General features: G+C 54.1%; 1 protein-coding gene across 1 annotated transcript in view; it reads left to right on the forward strand.

Moving 5' to 3' along the window:
• FBXO41 (F-box protein 41) overlaps positions 1–17,875 on the forward strand; it is a 65,121-nt gene that overhangs the window by 11,486 nt on the left and 35,760 nt on the right. The window contains exons 2-5 of the mRNA XM_005291469.4: positions 3,227–4,218; positions 12,205–12,415; positions 13,293–13,372; positions 16,085–16,440. Coding sequence (XP_005291526.2) covers positions 3,482–4,218; positions 12,205–12,415; positions 13,293–13,372; positions 16,085–16,440 — 1,384 coding nt within the window. The 5' untranslated portion in view covers positions 3,227–3,481. The remainder of the gene's footprint in view (positions 1–3,226; positions 4,219–12,204; positions 12,416–13,292; positions 13,373–16,084; positions 16,441–17,875) is intronic.

Here is a 17,875-nt window from a genome sequence, read left to right on the forward strand (position 1 = left end):
GCCTGAGTTCTGCCCAGGCCCCAGACAACCCTGATAGACTGTAGCTAAGGGCTGATTACCTGGGCTACCCCAGTCCAGGTTAAAGCCCAGTACTGACTATTTGCCTGTCTTACAGACTCTGGTCCTGACCCCATAGGACTAGCCTGAGTGGCCCCCCTCCGACCGGGAGAGTGAGGGAGCCTTACAGTCACTATACCCCTGACTGTGCATGAGTTATGGGCTTCTTTTAATGCCTGGCCTAGGGGTCTGGCTCCTGCTTGTGGTGCCAGAGGTCCTGGGTTTGAGTCCTGGGGAACGCCCTAGCAGCAGAAACGATGGTGATTCTAGCTCAGACAGGAATGTCTGGGGGAGGTTCTGAGGCCTGCGTTATGCAGACGGTCAGACTAGATGATGTCAATGGTCTTTTCAGACCTTTGTGCAGCCCCTGACTCCCAGATTCCCTCCAGCCTAGTGGGTGGACGATGAAGCGCACAGAGAGGAGAGACGCGAGCTGTATGTTAGATGCACAACGAGAGCGGCCCTCTGTTTGTGCTGGCTGCCTGTCAGGGCCTATCCGCTGTCCCCTGAGATTTCCACGTCATGCCCATGCACATTGTTTTCTGCTAGTCAGAATGGTTTAACGCTTTCCCTGGCCCTGCAGGGCGAGTGCTGCTTGGGCAAATCAACCTGCTTCTTCTGTGTGTTTCAGCCCTCACCTCTAATAACAAGCCTGCCCACAGACGCAGCTGGTACAGTTGCTGGCTGTTTTCTGGGGCCGAAGGTGGTGTGGGAGCATATAAGAGATAGCCGGCTCGTGCTCACGTCAAACTGGGGTGTGGCGCTGACCCTTGCAGCAGAGGACTCAAAGACCCGTGGAGACCAAGTTCTCCAGACTCCTAGAGGTGTTCCCACCACGTCAGGGTGAGGGGCTAGGTGTGTGCACACAGGGAGTTGGCATTGTCACTGCCCATGTTGTACCAGAAATGGAGGATTCTGGTCTCCAGGGCTATCACTCCAGGACTTTTCAGGAGTGCTACCATTCATTCCAGCATATTAGATTCTTCCCCATTATACTATAATGCCCATGTGCACAAATACAGCCTCTTTGTGTGTCGGGGGGTTAGCCACTGAAGGAGAAGACTACGGTACAGGTGAAGTGACGTACAGCATGGGCTAAATAAGTAACCAAGGGTCCCCCCATTTCTAAAGAGGCAAATGTAACAACTACTACTAGGCAGTGTTTGCTCCACTTACTTGTCAGTTGGGGCCTGTGGCTGATGCAAGGATGGGCTGAGACAGACGAGCAAACAGCAGGAATAAATGGTCAGTGTTCACCACGGGCGTTGGGTTTTTTTTTTTATCGTGCACTTAGCTAAAGGATCAGACGACTCAAAAGAATAAATATGGCTTGTGTGCACCCAACGGAAGGGGAAAGGGAGACAGGCAATTGCAAAGTGCCACGTGGGGAAATCAAGCACAGGGAAATTTCACACTTGATTAAATTCCCTTCAGCTGCCTAAAAGTGGTGGAAGTCCCATTTGTTTGGGACACTTGTAGGGTGACCAGATGTCCCGATTTTATAGGGACAGTCCTGATATTTGGGTTTTTTTCTTATATAGGCTCCTATTACCCCTCACCCCCTGTCCCGATTTTTCACACTTGCTGTCTGGTCACTCTAGACACTTGCAACTGGACTGGGTGAAGTTGCACAGGAGAAGGTACCACAGAGTAGAATTGCAGGGGACGGTCCTGCTGAAGGGGATGGACTAGGTGATCCAATAGGTCATTCCCATCATTAATTTCAAGGCTGCCGTCACAAGGAAAATCCCTCCGGTGCCCAGAATAAGAAGCCGCGCAGGAGAAGCCAAGCTGAATAACGAATGCATTTTCCAGTGCTGGCACGTGATCAGTTCTGACTGGTTTCGGATAGCTCTCTACACTGAGGCTTCCCTACCGTTAGTTAACAAGGATCAAGGGGGGGTCTGGTATGTTTGCCCAAGGCAGATGTCAATTTCACACTTGATTAAATTCCCTTCTTTTCCTCCCTCCTCCGAAAGGGAAGAAGCTTTTAGTTTGGTAAATAATGTTTTCCTTGCAGATCCTCAGCAGGGGTGGTAACAGTTGCCTCATTTTCCTCAGGAAATCGTGTATTTCCCACACACACAGCTCTGCCAATGCCCCTCAATCCAAACCCGCAGCCCCTTGCTATCCCAGCCCTGGGCTTCCCACCCAAGACTCTGCCAATGCCCCTCCTGGGGGCCCCACACAGCTCTTCCAATGTCCCTCGCTCCTGACTCTCAACCTGTTGCTATTCGAGCCCCTATGTTCCCCTACTCTACCTACTCTATCAATACATCTCAATCTTGGCCCACAACAGCTGTACCACCTTGTGTGCGGGTTTTGTGCTGAGAGACAGAGATTACTTTATGAAAGCCCTTCTCTTGGGCCCAACATTGCAGATCTCCGGAGATTTCGATTTGTTGGTGCCTGGTGGTCGTCCCTGGATCACCTTCGGTCAAATTCATCCTTGGCGTTGAATCTGATGGAGGCAGAGCCCACCCTGAGACAGCACACACACACACACACACACACACACACACACGGCACTGTTGTCACAGGCATTCCATCTTTCTCTTCTCCACCATTTGTTCCTCTTCTGAGTCTCACGTGCATGGGAGCGGGATGTTGGCCTCATGGGTTCTAGCAACTACATCTGAACCTGCTGTCTTTGCCTTCTGTAAGTGGCATCGTAGCCACCCAATGGGGTGGGCGCAAGGGAGGGGTTTGATGCCAACGGATGGGGAGCAAACGTTTGGCTGGCTGAACTCGAGGGCAGAAGGGGCTATTGCGGTCAGCTAGTCTGACCTCCTGCAGGCCAGAGAACAATTCCCAGTTTGACTAGAGCAAATCTTCTCGAAAACCATCTCACGCAAACATTCACAGACAGAGTGGGGCTTTAAAACCTCCAGCCTGGCGGGGAGAGGGCTGTCTCTTTACACATTATGGGCAAAGCTACCCAGGAGAGGAGCTGGGGAAGGAGAGAGATCCCGAGGCAGGGGAATAGGAAGGACAGGTGTTTGCGGGGGAGAGGACAGGGGAGGGGAGAGCTAAGGGGTCCTGGGGGAAGGGAGGGGAACAAGAAGTGGTAGCTGTGGTGGTGAAGGAGAAGGGTTGTGGGGGGAGTGATTGGGGGAAGGGATGGGGAAAGCACTGCCCATGAACCGCTGACGTTGTTTTTCTCTTTCAGTGCCTGGTGCTGGCATCGCCCGATGGTGCAGGGACGTCCCTCAGGCTCACCACCTGCCCGCTCGTCACATCTGCCTCTTGGCCCTTAACTGGAAATGCCCTTAAGGAGCCAGCACCCTGCCCCACGGTGCCCTCTTCTCCCCAGCGCCGGCACCCCTCCCTGTGCCCCCGCCGCCCCCTGGCCTGCACCATGACAGGGGCCCTGCTTGCTTCCTGCGGAGGGGTGCGCGGCAGGTTGAGTGGCTCTGGCTGAGGGATGGCCTCTCTGGACCTGCCCTACCGCTGTCCACGCTGCGGGGAACACAAGCGTTTCCGGAGCCTCTCCTCACTGCGGGCCCACCTGGAGTACAACCACACCTATGAGACCCTCTACATCCTCTCCAAGACCAACAGCATCTGCGATGCCACCGTCTTCCCCTTGGCGTCCGATGCCACCCTGCTGACCCCGGCTGCCCGCCGGGACATCTTCGAGAGCACCTCCTTCCAGGGCAAGGAGCAGCGCTTTGCCTGCGACCTCATCTCGGCCAACGAGCTGGAGCCCGTCTCCTCCTCTGCGTCCCGCTACGTGCACGAGATCGAGATCCCGCTGACCGAGATCTTCACCCGCAAGGCCATGAGCTCGGCCACCACTCCTCCCGCTGCCGCCGCCGCCGCCGCTGCCGCTGCAGTGGACGCCGCCTATGAGGAAGGCCTGACCCGCCTGAAGATCCGGGCCTTTGAGAAGCTGGAGGTGGACAAGCGGCTGGAGAAGCTGACGGAAGAGGTGGAGCAGAAGATCGCCTCGCAGGTGGGCCGGTTGCAGGTGGAGCTGGACCGGAAAAGCTCAGAGCTGGAGAAGGCCAAGCAGGAGAGTGTGAGGCTGAGCCGGGAGAAGCAGGAGCTGGAGGACCGGGCGACGGAGCTCTCCCGCCAGGTCGACGTCAGCGTGGAGATGCTGGCTTCCCTCAAGCAGGACCTGGTGCAGAAGGAGCAGGAGCTGACCCGCAAACAACAGTGAGTTTCTGCCCCTTCTTCCTTGCAGGGGGAGGTGTGCATGTGCTCCCTTGCACACACTAACGTGCTTCCGTGTGTTCTCATGTTTCTGCAGCAGTGAACATGTCTCTGTGCTCCTGTGTGATTCTGTGTGTGCATGTTTCCACTTTCAGTGTGTGTGTGTGTGTGTGTGTGTGTGATTGTCACAGAGATACAGGCCAGCTCCTCGGCTGCTGTCCATCAGCACTGCCCTATTGACAGTAAGCCGTGCCATCGAGGAATGTAGGACCTGCCATACTAGACCTTCTAGATCTAGATTGGCTTTACCAAGCTTAATGCTTTCGTACCCCTTCCAGACTGTTAGCATTAACTGTTATAACTGGGGCTACTTTGTCAGCCATGTAAATGTCCATTCCTCGTTTTAAGCCCGCTGAGGCTCTGACGCTCGGACATGAGAGATGCAAAGGACCGAAGAGATCGTCCAACCCATACCTCACAGCCAATGCAGGGTTGGTCCATTACAGGAGCTTGTCTAGTGTTCAGTCCACTCTAGTTTTAAAATGTCCCAAGCGATGTGGCTTCCGCTCTTTTGAGGCTATTTGACAGCTTGATCCATCTCCCTGCCAAGCAGGACTTCCTTGATTGAAGCCTTCCTATTTTCCTCCCATAACTCCAGTCATTAGCCCTCACATCTTCTTCCCCTTCTGGATGTTTCAAGTCTTGCAAGTCCTGGGCTATCTGGTCAATGCTTAGCCACACTAGATCTGTTTCCTCTCTTCCCTTTAGTCAGTCCTTCCAGCCTCATGATGGTTTTTGTTGCACTTCTCTGAACTCCCCCCCCCCGGTTTGGGCACCATGATGCCCACCATGCAATACAATATTCCAGAAATGGTCACAGCGCCCCCTGCAGCGAAGAAGTATTCCCTCTGATAGTTGGGAAATGTGTTTTATTTCTTGTGAATAATGTAAAAGAAAATGAAATTTGGAGGGATACATACCAGGGAGGGAGAAGAGCCATTTCAGCTAAAGGAGAGTGGTGGGCACAAGACCAAATGGGAATTAATTAGCCATGAGTAGGTCAAGGCTGGAAATCAGAAAAGTGTTTCTAGCCATCAGAGGAGAGCGGTTCTGGAACAGACTCCCAATAGGAGCAGGCAGTGGGGGGAACCTAAGGAGGGTTAAGACGGAGCTTGGTAATTTCCTGAATGGGATGATGTGACAGGGTTGCCTGGGAAAACATGGACTGGACTTGATGGCCCAGGAGACCCCGTCCAGTTCTACATTTTTCTGAAACATATTTGGTGGCACCGAAACGTCGGTGGAAAAACAGTGGGCGTTTCAGAGAAAAACGGGCAGCTCAAAAAGCCAACCCTGATTCGCTTTTGCTTTTCAGTTGTCAGAATCTGAAACGTTTGCCGTGAAAACCTGAAAAAACATGGCCGACGCTAGACGTTTTCCTGCGCTATGTCCAGTTCTTCCGAAAGGCAGTTTTCATTGAAATACTAATGCTGGCAAAAGATTTCCAACTAGCTGTCATGACATCCCTGTGCTGAAACGAGATGTCTCTGTGCATAGAGCCAAGGGAGTCCACCATTTGGGTTGGTGTTGCCGTTGCTGTACTGCATCACAAACTCAGGTCTGTTCTGCTTTCCCCTTCCCGCCTGAGGGCTGCTTCAGTATAGTTGCTTTCCAGATTTCACCCTCCTAACAAAGATCTGCCCTTTGGATTATTTCCCCCCAGATGTCTTCCCTTGTATTTTCGGTCCATGTCTCCAGCTTCTCCAGGGGCCAGATCTCAGCTTGTGTAAATCAAACTAACTTAATTGACTTCAGAGGAGCTACCGTGATTTACACGAGCTGAGGACTTAACCTGGTAGGTCCTTTTGTGTTAGTTCTTGGTCCTTACGGATGTCACAATGCCTCTCATTTAGGATCCTCTGTGGATTTAACTAATGTGACATCTACTCTCTCTTCCATATCATGAATGGAGATGTCAAATAAGATGGGACATCAGCCACTACTCCTACCCTACTCTCACATCCCGCCCTTCATCTGCTACACTGCCATGTATCATTACCCTTTGTTTATGGCCTTCCGGCCAATTTTCCATCCATGCAACAGTGTTCAGATCCCTGCCAGCTTAAATTAATTTCTCAAGTAAGATTTTACAAGCCAAGGTATAAAATGTTTGACTAAAATCCCAGTACGTTACATCGGCTGCATTCCCATCCTCTGATAAATTTGTAATCCTATAAAAAAAAAAAGCCAATCAAGGTCGTTGGACTTGATTTATTCCTTGTAACCTCTCAATGCTGCTTATTGCTCACCGTCTGTTTATCCTGCGTACTTGGGATCTGTTTTTACTATGGTTATTTGTCAATCGTTTCACCAGGGACGGCTCCAGGCACCAGCTTGTCAAGCAGGTGCTTGGGGCGGCCACTCCGGAGAGGGGCGGCACGTCCAGCTATTCGGCGACAATTCGGTGGACGGTCCCTCACTCCGCCTCGGAGTAAAAGGACCTCCCGCCGAATTGCTGCCGCAGATCGTGATCGCGGCTTTTTTTTGGCTGCTTGGGGCGGCCAAAACCCTGGAGCCGGCCCTGCGTTTCACTAGGGATAAATGTGGACAGATGAGGCAGTAATCGTTAAGGTCTCTCTTCTTCCACTGTTTGAATATCAACGCTACATTTGATTTTCCCGTCTTCTGGTCCCAGTCCCCCAGGATTTCCCCCCGTGTAGTGAGCTCCTCAGTTAATTCCCCAAGATGCATGGCAGCTGGGCCAGAAGTTACTGTATGGGCCCATTTTCCAAATATTTCCTGACCTGATTAATATCAGTGTTCTTCCCAATTGCTCCTACTTCGTTTTTGGGAACGACGCATTTACAAAAAGGGCTCGACATCTTAGCCAGTTTCAGGTCATTCATTTCAACCTCCTCCTCATTTATCAGTGGCTCCGGGTTCTCCCCAGCCCTTGTTTCTCCCTGACATGGTTGTGAATGGTCTTGAGACTCCCATTAACCCCTTTGGCTAGACTGAACCTATTTCACTATTTTCTCTGCCAACTGCCCTGTGTGTGCTTGCCAGCCGTGCCCCCCCACACACACTTTTGTTCCACTTACACTGCGGGCGCACTGTGAATGCATTTTTTACCTCAGATCTTCAATCCACTCCCACCTGAAGAGTTCATTGGTTCTTTGCCTAGTTCTTTTTCGGAGACTCTGCAGGCTCTTTGGGCCAGGGAACCTCTTTCTCTGATGTTTGTACCGCACCTGGCACAAAGGGGTCCTGTTCTTTGATTTGGTGGGAAGAAAAATAATACTAATTAATAATCACCTGATCATCTTAATTATGACAGCCCTGCTCCCTCTTCCTCCCATCCCCTTTGACTGTCCCCTATTCCACCCCATCAACCCCCAAATACAAACCTGTGGGACTCTGGCCTTATCCTTAGACTGTAAGTTTTTGGGGACAGAGACCATCTTTTTGGTCTGTGTTTGTACAGCACCTCACACCATTGGGTCCCATTACTGGGGCTCATAGGCACTACCGTAATACACCTGCCTAATAGCAATAAAATATACAGCACCTAGCACAATGAACCAGGACCCCATTACTAGGGCTCCTAGGCACTACTGTGATACACCTGCCGAATAGCAATAAAAACGTACAGCACCTAGCACAATGAACCAGGACCCCATTACTAGGGCGCCTAGGCACTACCGTAATACACCTGCCGAATAGCAATAAAAACGTACAGCACCTAGCACAATGAACCAGGACCCCATTACTGGGGCTCCTAGGTGCTATTGCAGAGTAAATGATCAATAACACCACTAATAATCCTGGCGCGTGTGGCCAGCCCTCACTGCTCACCGTGGCCCTGATTCTGCAAAAGCACATCTAAGGAGTCCCATTAAGTCCAGGGGGGTTACTCACCTGTGTAGCGTCACTCCAATGCATCCAGTCAAGCTCCAGTCTGAGCTGCAGGCTCCTCTCCAGAGTCCCTCGGATGTTGTAGCGGGACGACTCCAGGCAGGTATTTATTCGGAGGGGAACAAAACCCAGTTTTGCTAAAGGGGGTGCGAGTGTCTTTACATGCTGGGTTTCTGCCGGTGCATTTCCTATGACAAAAAGCTCCCGTCACAGGCGAGATTTCCAGGGTTCTGCAGTGCGGCGGGTGGGTGGCAGGTGTGTGTATTACAGTGATCTATGCACACAGCGGTAATTGTGTTGGATACTGAGATGAAGCTGGTCTGTTTCTGGGCTTTGGGATTTTATTGTAAATTTCCGTTCAAACGCCGAGGCTGATTCCCAGTCTCCCTCCCGGGGGCCGTCCTCTGGAGCACGTCCATCCGGCCGTGAGGCGCAGTCGTGGCGAGACGCTATTAGCGGCGCGACGCAATGATGTGCCGCTGCTTGGGTTGCGGCATGAGTCACAATACACTTGTGTGGGGCTGCGTGACGAGCTGCACGTCGGGGCAGGGAGCACTTTGCTGCTAGCAGAGAGAGACGGAGCTGCCCTCCGCGGGTGGAGGCTTCTTCCTGGCTGATGTCCTGGTGCAGGCGTCACCGGGTGGCCACTCAACACTGAGTCCCCAAACCCTATAACGATCCATGATCGTAGCACGTAGGAGCTAGGCACTGGACAAGCACCGAACTAAGAGCCAGCCTCTGCCCCAGCACTCGTGTTTTGCCAGGCGCGCCCTGCCTTAAGCCAAACACCCCCCAGCCTGGCATCTGGCTGGGAGAGACCCCGTCGGGCAGGCACTGAGCCTCTGTGCTCCCTTTGCAGCAGGGCTGCTGCTGGGCGTGGAAGATTCGGAGGCTGTCCCAGAGCTGCGGCGCAGCTCAAAGGAACAAGCCCCAAAGGGAGGTGAGGTGGATACTAAAGGGCACGGGGAGGCTGGTGGGGCTATGAGAACATATACCATTGCTCAGTTCCCGTCTGTGCTTAGTTAATTTAAAAGGGCATTTGCAAAGAGATGGGCTCTCCTCCCTCCTTTAATATAAATACACGGGATAGTCAGAGCCCCAGACATGACAGCTTCCCAGCAGTACCAAGGGATAGCGCTGTGGGTACAACACAGCCAGGCTGGCCCCACTCTGGGGTAGAGAGCATGGCTTGGCTCCCCTCGGAACCGGACTGAGACTGACTCAATTCAGAGGCCCCCCGTGATTGTTGGGCACTGCTGATCTAGGCCGGATTTGACCCAGTGACCCAGCCTGGAAATGCCCTGTCGCTTTTCACAAACCCTCTGACCCGTCCAGCCCTAATGTGCAAACAGCGCTGCGGTCTTCTTCCAGTCATAACCCCAAAGCCTGGTCGTGACTCCAGTGGTCGCTGTAGTGTGCGGGGGGCTGTTGCTGCCGGAGATCGCACTGGGTGGGTGGGTGTGGATGCAATAGGTGACTCCAACGGTAGCATTTGTATAAACTGGCATCTCCAGAGTTCCTCTGCTCCAGCTGCTGTTTTCACCCTCTGCCTGACGCCAGAATTTCCTGCCAGGGCTAGCGCAGTGGGTGTCGGAGGCGGGCTTGGCTCCCGCAGGGTAGTGACGTTAGTGGTGGCACCATGCTGCCGGAGTAGCTGAGGCCCAGACGATCCAAGCCCCGACTCTGTTTATTGGCGAGTGAGGGACGCCGCTAGCCAGGGTCCGAAGTGCAGGGGGGCAGGATCAGGCCCGTAGGGGGGTCTTAGGCAGAATCTGTGCACAGCTTTCCCCATTGCCCTGGCCCCACCTGCGAGGGGTGAAGTGACCCCCATGATTCCTCTGGCTCTGCTATTAAACGGAGCGGGAGCCAGAGTTGCTTCAGTGAGAAGTAGCAGGTCTCGTTTTCCGAGCCCTCTGTTCCAGCCAAGTGCCTCTGGTGGACAGAAGTGACCGATCTGATGCTGAATGTCCTCCGTGTCAGCCCCTTCCCAGCACAGCCAATCTGGCTAGAGAAGTCGCCTGGCTCTGCCCCTTTCCGGTTGAGCCCCCTCCCGCCCTGCTCAGGACCCCGGCCCTGCATACCAGTAAGTCCTTTATGTTATTTTCACCCCTGGCTGAGATGATCCCGCCCGAGAAATCCAGTCTGCCAGGAGCTCTGTATCCCACCTCCAGCTCCGTTACAGATCTCCTGGGTGAGCTAGTGGCTACCAGGATACCTGCATCTAACTGAGACTTGGTGGGCAAGTAATTTCACCACTTTGTACCTTGGTCTTCCCTTCCCTAAAGCAGGGCTTATAATATTCCATCTAAATGCATCAGAAGGTAAATAGCCTGACAGCACCTCTTCCCTCAGTGATACACCCTGCAGAGAGATGGTTACGGTCACTGGCAGGGCAGAGTTGGCCCCAGGTTAAGATTCCGGGGTTCACGTGCACCCCGTGTTCCCTGCCTGTCGGAACCTGGCACAGAAGATAAAGCTGGCCAGTATCTTCCTGGTGCCCCGGGCCCGGCAAGGCCGGCCTGTGGGAGGATGAATGGGTCTGTGGATGAGGGGAAAGCAGTGGATGTGTTATTCCTTGACTTTAGCAAAGCTTTTGATACTGTCTCCCACAGTATTCTTGCTGCCAGGTTTAAAAAGTATGGGCTGGATGAATGAACTATAAGGTGGATAGAAAACTGGCTAGATCATTGGGCTCAACGGGTAGTGATCAATGGCTCCATGTCTAGTTGGCAGCCGGTTTCAAGCGGAGTGCCCCAAGGGTTGGTCCTGGGGCCGGTTTTGTTCAATATCTTCATTAATGATCTGGAGGATGGCGTGGACTGCACTCTCAGCAAGTTTGCAGATGACACTAAACTGGGAGGAGTGGTAGATATGCTGGAGGGTAGGGACAGGATACAGAGGGACCTAGACAAATTAGAGGATTGGGCTAAAAGAAGCCTGATGAGGTTCAACAAGGACAAGTGCAGAGTCCTGCACTTAGGACGGAAGAATCCCATGCACTGTTACAGACTAGGGACCGAGTGGCTAGGAAGCAGGTCTGCAGAAAAGGACCTAGGGGTTACGGTGGACGAGAAGCTGGATATGAGTCAACAGTGTGCCCTTGTTGCCAAGAAGGCTAACGGCATTTTGGGCTGTATAAGTAGAGGCATTGCCAGCAGATCGAGGGACATGATCGTTCCCCTCTATTCGACATTGGTGAGGCCTCACCTGGAGTACTGTGTCCAGTTTTGGGCCCCACACTACAAGAAGGATGTGGAAAAATTTGGAAAGAGTCCAGCGGAGGGCAACAAATGATTAGGGGTCTGGAGCACATGACTTATGAGGAGAGGCTGAGGGAACTGGGATTGTTTAGTCTGCAGAAGAGAAGAATGAGGGGGGATTTGATAGCTGCTTTCAACTACCTGAAAGGGGGGTTCCAAAGAGGATGGATCTAGACTGTTCTCAGTGGTACCAGATGACAGAACAAGGAGTAATGGTCTCAAGTTACAGTGGGGGAGGTTTAGATTGGATATTAGGAAAAACTTTTTCACTAGGAGGGTGGTGAAGCACTGGAATGGGTTACCTAGGGAGGTGGTGGAATCTCCTTCCTTAGAGGTTTTTAAGGTCAGGCTTGACAAAGCCCTGGCTGGGATGATTTAGTTGGGATTAGGTCCTGCTTTGAGCAGGGGGTTGGACTAGATGACCTCCTGAGGTCCCTTCCAACCCTGATATTCTATGATTCTATGAACTGGTGCAGGGCATGTGGGGCAAAGCTTGAAGGGGATCAGGGTGGGAGGAGGTTGGGTGGGGTGGGTTATATGATGCGGTGGGCCAAGGGACAGGGTTGGGGTGGGGTTATGGGTAATGGGATGAGGCTGATGGAGGGTGGGAGGTGGCAGGGGCTTGGCATCTCTGGAAATCAGACCACTAACCTTTGTGCCTCAGTTTCCTGGTCATTCCAACAGGGCTGGTGATACTCCCCTGGTCCCCAGAGCTTTGCGAGCTGCCGTGTGGCGGAGGGCGGCGGGATCCACCGGGGGAAGGGCGGCCTGACTGCGTTTTCACCTCTGCCTCTCGCTGTCTCCCCTGCACCAGGGAGGTCGTCCAGATAGACCAGTTCCTCAAGGAGACGGCGGCCCGCGAGGCCAACGCCAAGGTGCGGCTGCAGCAGTTCATCGAGGAGCTCCTGGACCGGGCCGACCGGGCGGAGAAGCAGCTCCAGATTATAAGCAGCAGTTGCAGCACCACCCCCAACGGCAGCCTGGGACGGTGCAGCGTGCCCGGCTCCAAGGGCGCCAGCAGACCGGTATCTCCTCTTAGCGTCGTGTCAATTGTGTCTGTTGCTTGCCATGCTCTATGGGAAGCCACCTTCCTCCCTGGGTGCTTTTGCCAGCCTTATTGCTCCCATCTGTGCTATTGTGTAGTAAGGGCTGCTTGCCTTGCAAGCTAAGCAACATTGAGTGGGATCGATGGCTGGATGGGAGACCACCGTGGAAAATGTTGTTCTGGGACTGGCGTGTGGTGGTGGTTCATGAGAGGCCACTGATTCAGTACTGCGCCACTGTCCCATCGCTACTTGAGGAGACTGGCGCAGTGGACTAGTTGACCTCTTGAGGTCCCTTCCATCCCGACATATCTACTATTAAAAGCTCCCCTAGTGCTCTTGCTAGAGCAGGGCTGTTAGCCCCAGGCTCCGCCCACAATTTCCAACCTAGGGAACAATCTTCAACGTTAAGAAAAAAAAAAAAGGGTGGATTTTGGGGAGGGGCCAATTTGCTCGTCAATCCCCCTTTCTGTGGTAGTGCTCTTGGGGCACAATAGCATGCACAGTCCACCCCAGAAGTGGTCACATTTCAAGGGCAAATTAAGCCCAGCCTGTAAAGTGCAAGGCGCTGTATAAATGGGAGGTTTTGTTGGTCTCATCCTGCATCTTTGGACTGGGGAGCAGACTCCAAGGTGGGTGGGGAGTTGTGCCGGGGCTGGAACTGATCCTGTTTGCCCATATGGCACAGCTGGCCAAGGAGCTATTACACCAGTGTCAGCTCTCAGTGCCTGGCATGTCCACACGCAGTCAGTCAGGTTATCCCCTGCGGGAGGCTTTAGCCAACTGGCTTTTCCCTCATTGAATGAGTCTGAAAGGCTTTCAGTGTCTGGTCTCCTTTTCTTCCTTCCTTTCGCCCCAGAGGGACAGGCACGCCGGCCCCGGGGCAGCTACCCACAGCTCCTACGTGGAGTCCAATCAGAGATCGTCTTCTAGCACTGGGTAAGCAATCTCCATACACCTTGGCCTTGTCTTTTGCCCAGCATCCTTTTCCCATAGGGGAGCCTTTCCCAGCATGAAACAGGGCTGGGCCCGGATCAGTGCCTATGTTGTCCATGTACGTGCGCCCACACAGCATGGGCAACTCCTGGCTCATATCCTCTCCAGCAGACGGGGGCTGGTTGAGTGGGTTTTGCTGGTGGTCCCTAGGGCGTGGAAGAAGCCTGTGGTTCCTTTCCGGTGGAATTCTCTGCCGGCGGCTGGCAAATGCCCACCCAGAAACTGTCTTCTGCGACAGCCTGAAATTCTGCTTCCTAGCTTCTTTGCATGTGCTGAGCCTTCCCGGGTTCACAGCCAGTCAGAGTAGCATGAAGGATGGCGTTTTTTTCCTTTTGATCTGCCTTTCCTTTTCTTTCAAACTTGGACCTGGGTGGCTGCCGGTCTGCCCGGTCCTTTGGAGGGTGGGGGGGGAATGTCACAGCTGGACGTGTCTGTATAACTGATCTCAAGCTGTTTGCCATGTTGAGTTGCAGAAATGCTTTGAAGTCAGAGATCTGAAGGAACCGGGATAGGTGGGTGGGTTGATTCTTCTCCTCTCGCCCTGTGATCTTGTGGGAAGCACCAAGGCGTAAGACTGGGCTGCAGAAATCTTTACTAGAACAGGACAGGGACGTTTTGACATCCGGCCTCTTTTGATAGTGTGTTTCTAAGCAGTTAAGGTGCATTTGACCCAGACGTGAGGCTGAAGTTGCATCTGAATCATGGTGGTGTCTCTGAAAGGTTTAATGGAACAGTGTAGCTGGACGAGCGGACTTTTCCGCCCACGCCCCAGCTGGGGCTGGGCTCTGAGATCTGCGCTTTCAGCTCTATTAAGCGGGTGACCCCAGGTACCAGCAGGAGAGGCGGTTCCCATTGTCTCAGGTGTCGGGAATGAGAGAGAGAACAGGACACTCAGTTCACTGGCTCTCGCTCTAGGACTGACTGTCCGCTCAGATCTTTTTAAATGCAGTGGATTCCACTCATTACCGACCCCTCGGTTGCCAGCAGAAAGTTGCTGTTATCTGGCGGCTGCCAATAAGTGAAGACAGGTTTACGAGGCTGCAGCCAGGAGGGAAGTGCTGGGCTGTGCCATCCCTGGCTGCCGCCCTGCCAACCTGTATCCAGGCAGGGCAGCAACGGGGGCTGCAGCCCAGAAGCCTGGGCTTTCTAGAGGAAGCAGGGGAGCTCGGGACCCCACAGAGCTGTCCGGTACCCCCTCTCTGGGGGTCACGGCTCAGCACGTCCCAGCATTTCCTTCCCTGGGTGCGGTCTCGTGGCAGAGTGCAGGGAGAGATATGCAGCTCTGGCACCCAGGCTGCAGCAGCCTCTCTCCCCGCTACCGCCTTGCCCACAGCCTCCCCTCACAGCCCCTTAACTCCTGTGCGGTCCTGTGCGCAGGCAGGTTTGCGGGGCTGCAGCGCCGGAGGAAGCTCCAGGACATGCTGAGCACCGGCCGCAGGCAAGTAAGGCACATCCCAGCACTTCTTTCACCGGCTGCAGCCTTGCAAGCCTGCCTGCCGTTGGGACCTTTCTTCCACAAAGTGCTGCTAGTAAGTGCATGCCGCTAGCCGAATCCCATGAACTTTAAAGTCACTGGGATGGGACTGGTTCCCTGCAAAATGTTGTTGTTAACCGGGAGTTGTCCATATCCGGGTTGCTATTAAGCAGAACCTAATGTATATTAAAATAGCTGGCAGTGCATCTTTTTGCCATACGGAGGTGGATTCCTCCCTAACATAACTCTCTTGATTTAGTGGCATTACCCCAGAGATGGGTTTGGCCCACTCGCTCTTTGTAAGCATAGGAGCGTTAAGGGGAGTTGAGCCCTTTATCCTAGACTAGGTATCCCCCTCAAATTCCCTGGAGCTACAGTATGGACTGGCCAGGTGCTCGCTTTCTCCTCGTTGCCTGTCCTGCAAATGGCTGATTTCTGGGAAGTGCTGTCTAGAGCCCACCGCCGCCCTCTCTGGCTCTGTCTGCACTGCGACCACAGGGCGTGACAGCCGTTTGTGTAGATGGAGCCTAGCTAGTCCAGCTACTGGCCACAGCCTTCAGCACGGGTGAGTCCCACCAGGAACTACCCAGGGTTCCAGGTGGCCCATGCTGAAGCGCGGGTTGTCACGGCTTCCCTGCTCCAGGAGCCAGGCTAGGGAGATGAAAACTGAGCCGCACTCACGCCCTGTGATCACAGTGTAGACATGCCCTATGGGGCAGGGGACTAGAGGAACCAAATGCAGCACAACCTCTGCTTTAATGAAGTCCCAGTTAAACCAGGTTCATGCCTCCCAGGCTGGCCCTGAGCCTGACTTCTCTCCAGCTAATCGGCTGGCCTCTTCACCACCTGCTGCAAAGGGCCGGCTGCCTCGTAGGCCTGGGGGCCCCCCAGTGCCAGGTGGGGGAATGTCAGGCGGCTTTAGGCAAACTGTCCTAGAAACTCAGGGAAGTTGCAGGCTGGGAACATCTGATGGGACACTGCTAGCCCTGCGTGCTCCAGATGAGCTATCCCCTAGCCACGTCTTCGCCAGCAAGATACAGAGACCCCTCCATGTGCCTGAAATAAACGGGGCTCTTCTGTAAGCAGGACTTTGGGGTTTGGGGTGCGCGGCCACCCCACCATCCCTGGAGCTCTGGATCCAGTTCCCCACCGCACCCCGTCATGGCTGCGTATCCCCGCAGGGCCTCCAGCCGGGTGAAGGCCGTCTCCCAGAGCTCGGGCTGCTACGAGAGCGACGGCGCCGAGCTGTACCAGCCGGAGGAGAATGCCGACGGGCACCCCTACCACAGCGGGCAGAGCCGGGGCGTGGACGGCGGCTTCGAGCGGCCTGCGGCGGCCCGCAACTCGGGGCTCCGGAGGCAGGCCATCCAGAACTGGCACCGCCGGCCGTACCGCAACAGCACCGAGGGGGAGGAGGGGGACGTCTCGGACGTGGGCTCCAGGACGACCGAGTCGGAGGCCGAGGTGTGGGAGCAGGACCCCCGGATCCCACCGGAGGCGAACCTGGCGAGGCCCCTCAACAGCTGCAGGCTGATGGGTGAGTCTCCATCCCGGTGGTGAGGGAAACCCCATTGCCTGGACATAGGGGCGACCCTGACCCACAGTTGGCTGGGAAACCCCGGCAGTGGTGGTGACAGTTCAGTAAGTGGTGCTCTTCCCCCTGAACCCTGCACTTCCAGCCTGATGAAGGATGGGGGGGTACTGGCGCCTGGGGGAGATGGAAAACCAAGCTCCGAAGTAATGCACATTAAGCTACTTAATGGACTGTACCTGCTCTTGTAACGGACCTGAGCACCATTGTGGGCAGCTCAGTGAAAACCTCTGCTTGACGTGCCGCTGCAGCCAAAAATCACAACCAAGACGATGGGATGAAGCAGGAGTGGGGTGGAGAATAACACGGAAAATATTCCAATGCCTTTCTCCAAATCAATGGGGCGGCCTCATCTGGAGACTGGGTGCAGGGCTGGGCGCCCCACTTCACACCGGATATTGCAGAATTGGAGGGGGTCAGAGAAGGGTGACCAGAACGATCAAGGGCCTGGAAAAATATGGGACTGTTACTTGAGAAAGATGACGAATAGGAGGAGACTGGATAAAAGTCTATAAAATGATCCCTGCCCTCGAGAAGGGAGATTGGGCTGCACATGGTCTCCGGCTGAGGCCGCCCCATGGATTGATAGAAAGTCAAGAATTTAGCAAATTGCAAAGAGGGATATGGCTAGTGGGAATGTCCAGACCTTGCATAACTAATGATAAAAACACTGGAAGAGATATTAGACCTCCTGCTTCAGGGCTATTAGAGACCAGGACAAGACCTTTCTTGGGGCAGATTATCTCACATCTGCTACGTTGGGTTCTTACGCCTTCCTCTAAAGCAGCTGGAGGTGGTGACTGTTGGAGACGGTGATCTAGATGGACCCTGGGCTGGATCCAGGCCAGCAATGCCAATATTCCTACCCCTTTGTGGTTGTTAAAGGTCCCCTGGCGCTTTCCATAAAAACGACACGAATCCCCATAATTACGTTCTGCCTCCTTCCGTTCCCCCTGCAGCTTCCGCAAGACACAGCGCTCTTCTTCACCTCTTCACAGACCAGAAGGGTCCGTCCCCATCATCTAGTCTGACCTCCTGCCTAACACAGGACGTCCCAGACTATAGTGGCATGCCGCTAAGCAGCTGCTGTGCTCCGCCCCAGAACTGGCTGCACGTCGGGGCTGAGTGACGTGATCTAGAGAGCGTGGGCAGGAGTCTCCCGGATGAGAGAGGCCCTTTCGGGGAATGTGAAGTGTTAGCATTGTAAATCAGAGCCCTGGCTTTTTCAACCCCATTCTGCCAGGGAGGTGAACTCGGTTACCATGGCGATGGAGCAGCTAAAACACTACAAGCCGGGGCATCAGGAATGTTGTTTCTTGCACATCCAAAGTGTGTTAGGGGACGATTGAGGGGGGTCCAGGCCATCAGAGCTAATGCTGGG

Source organism: Chrysemys picta, chromosome 5 (genome assembly GCF_011386835.1).
Source record: "Chrysemys picta bellii isolate R12L10 chromosome 5, ASM1138683v2, whole genome shotgun sequence".
NCBI lineage: Eukaryota > Metazoa > Chordata > Testudines > Emydidae > Chrysemys > Chrysemys picta.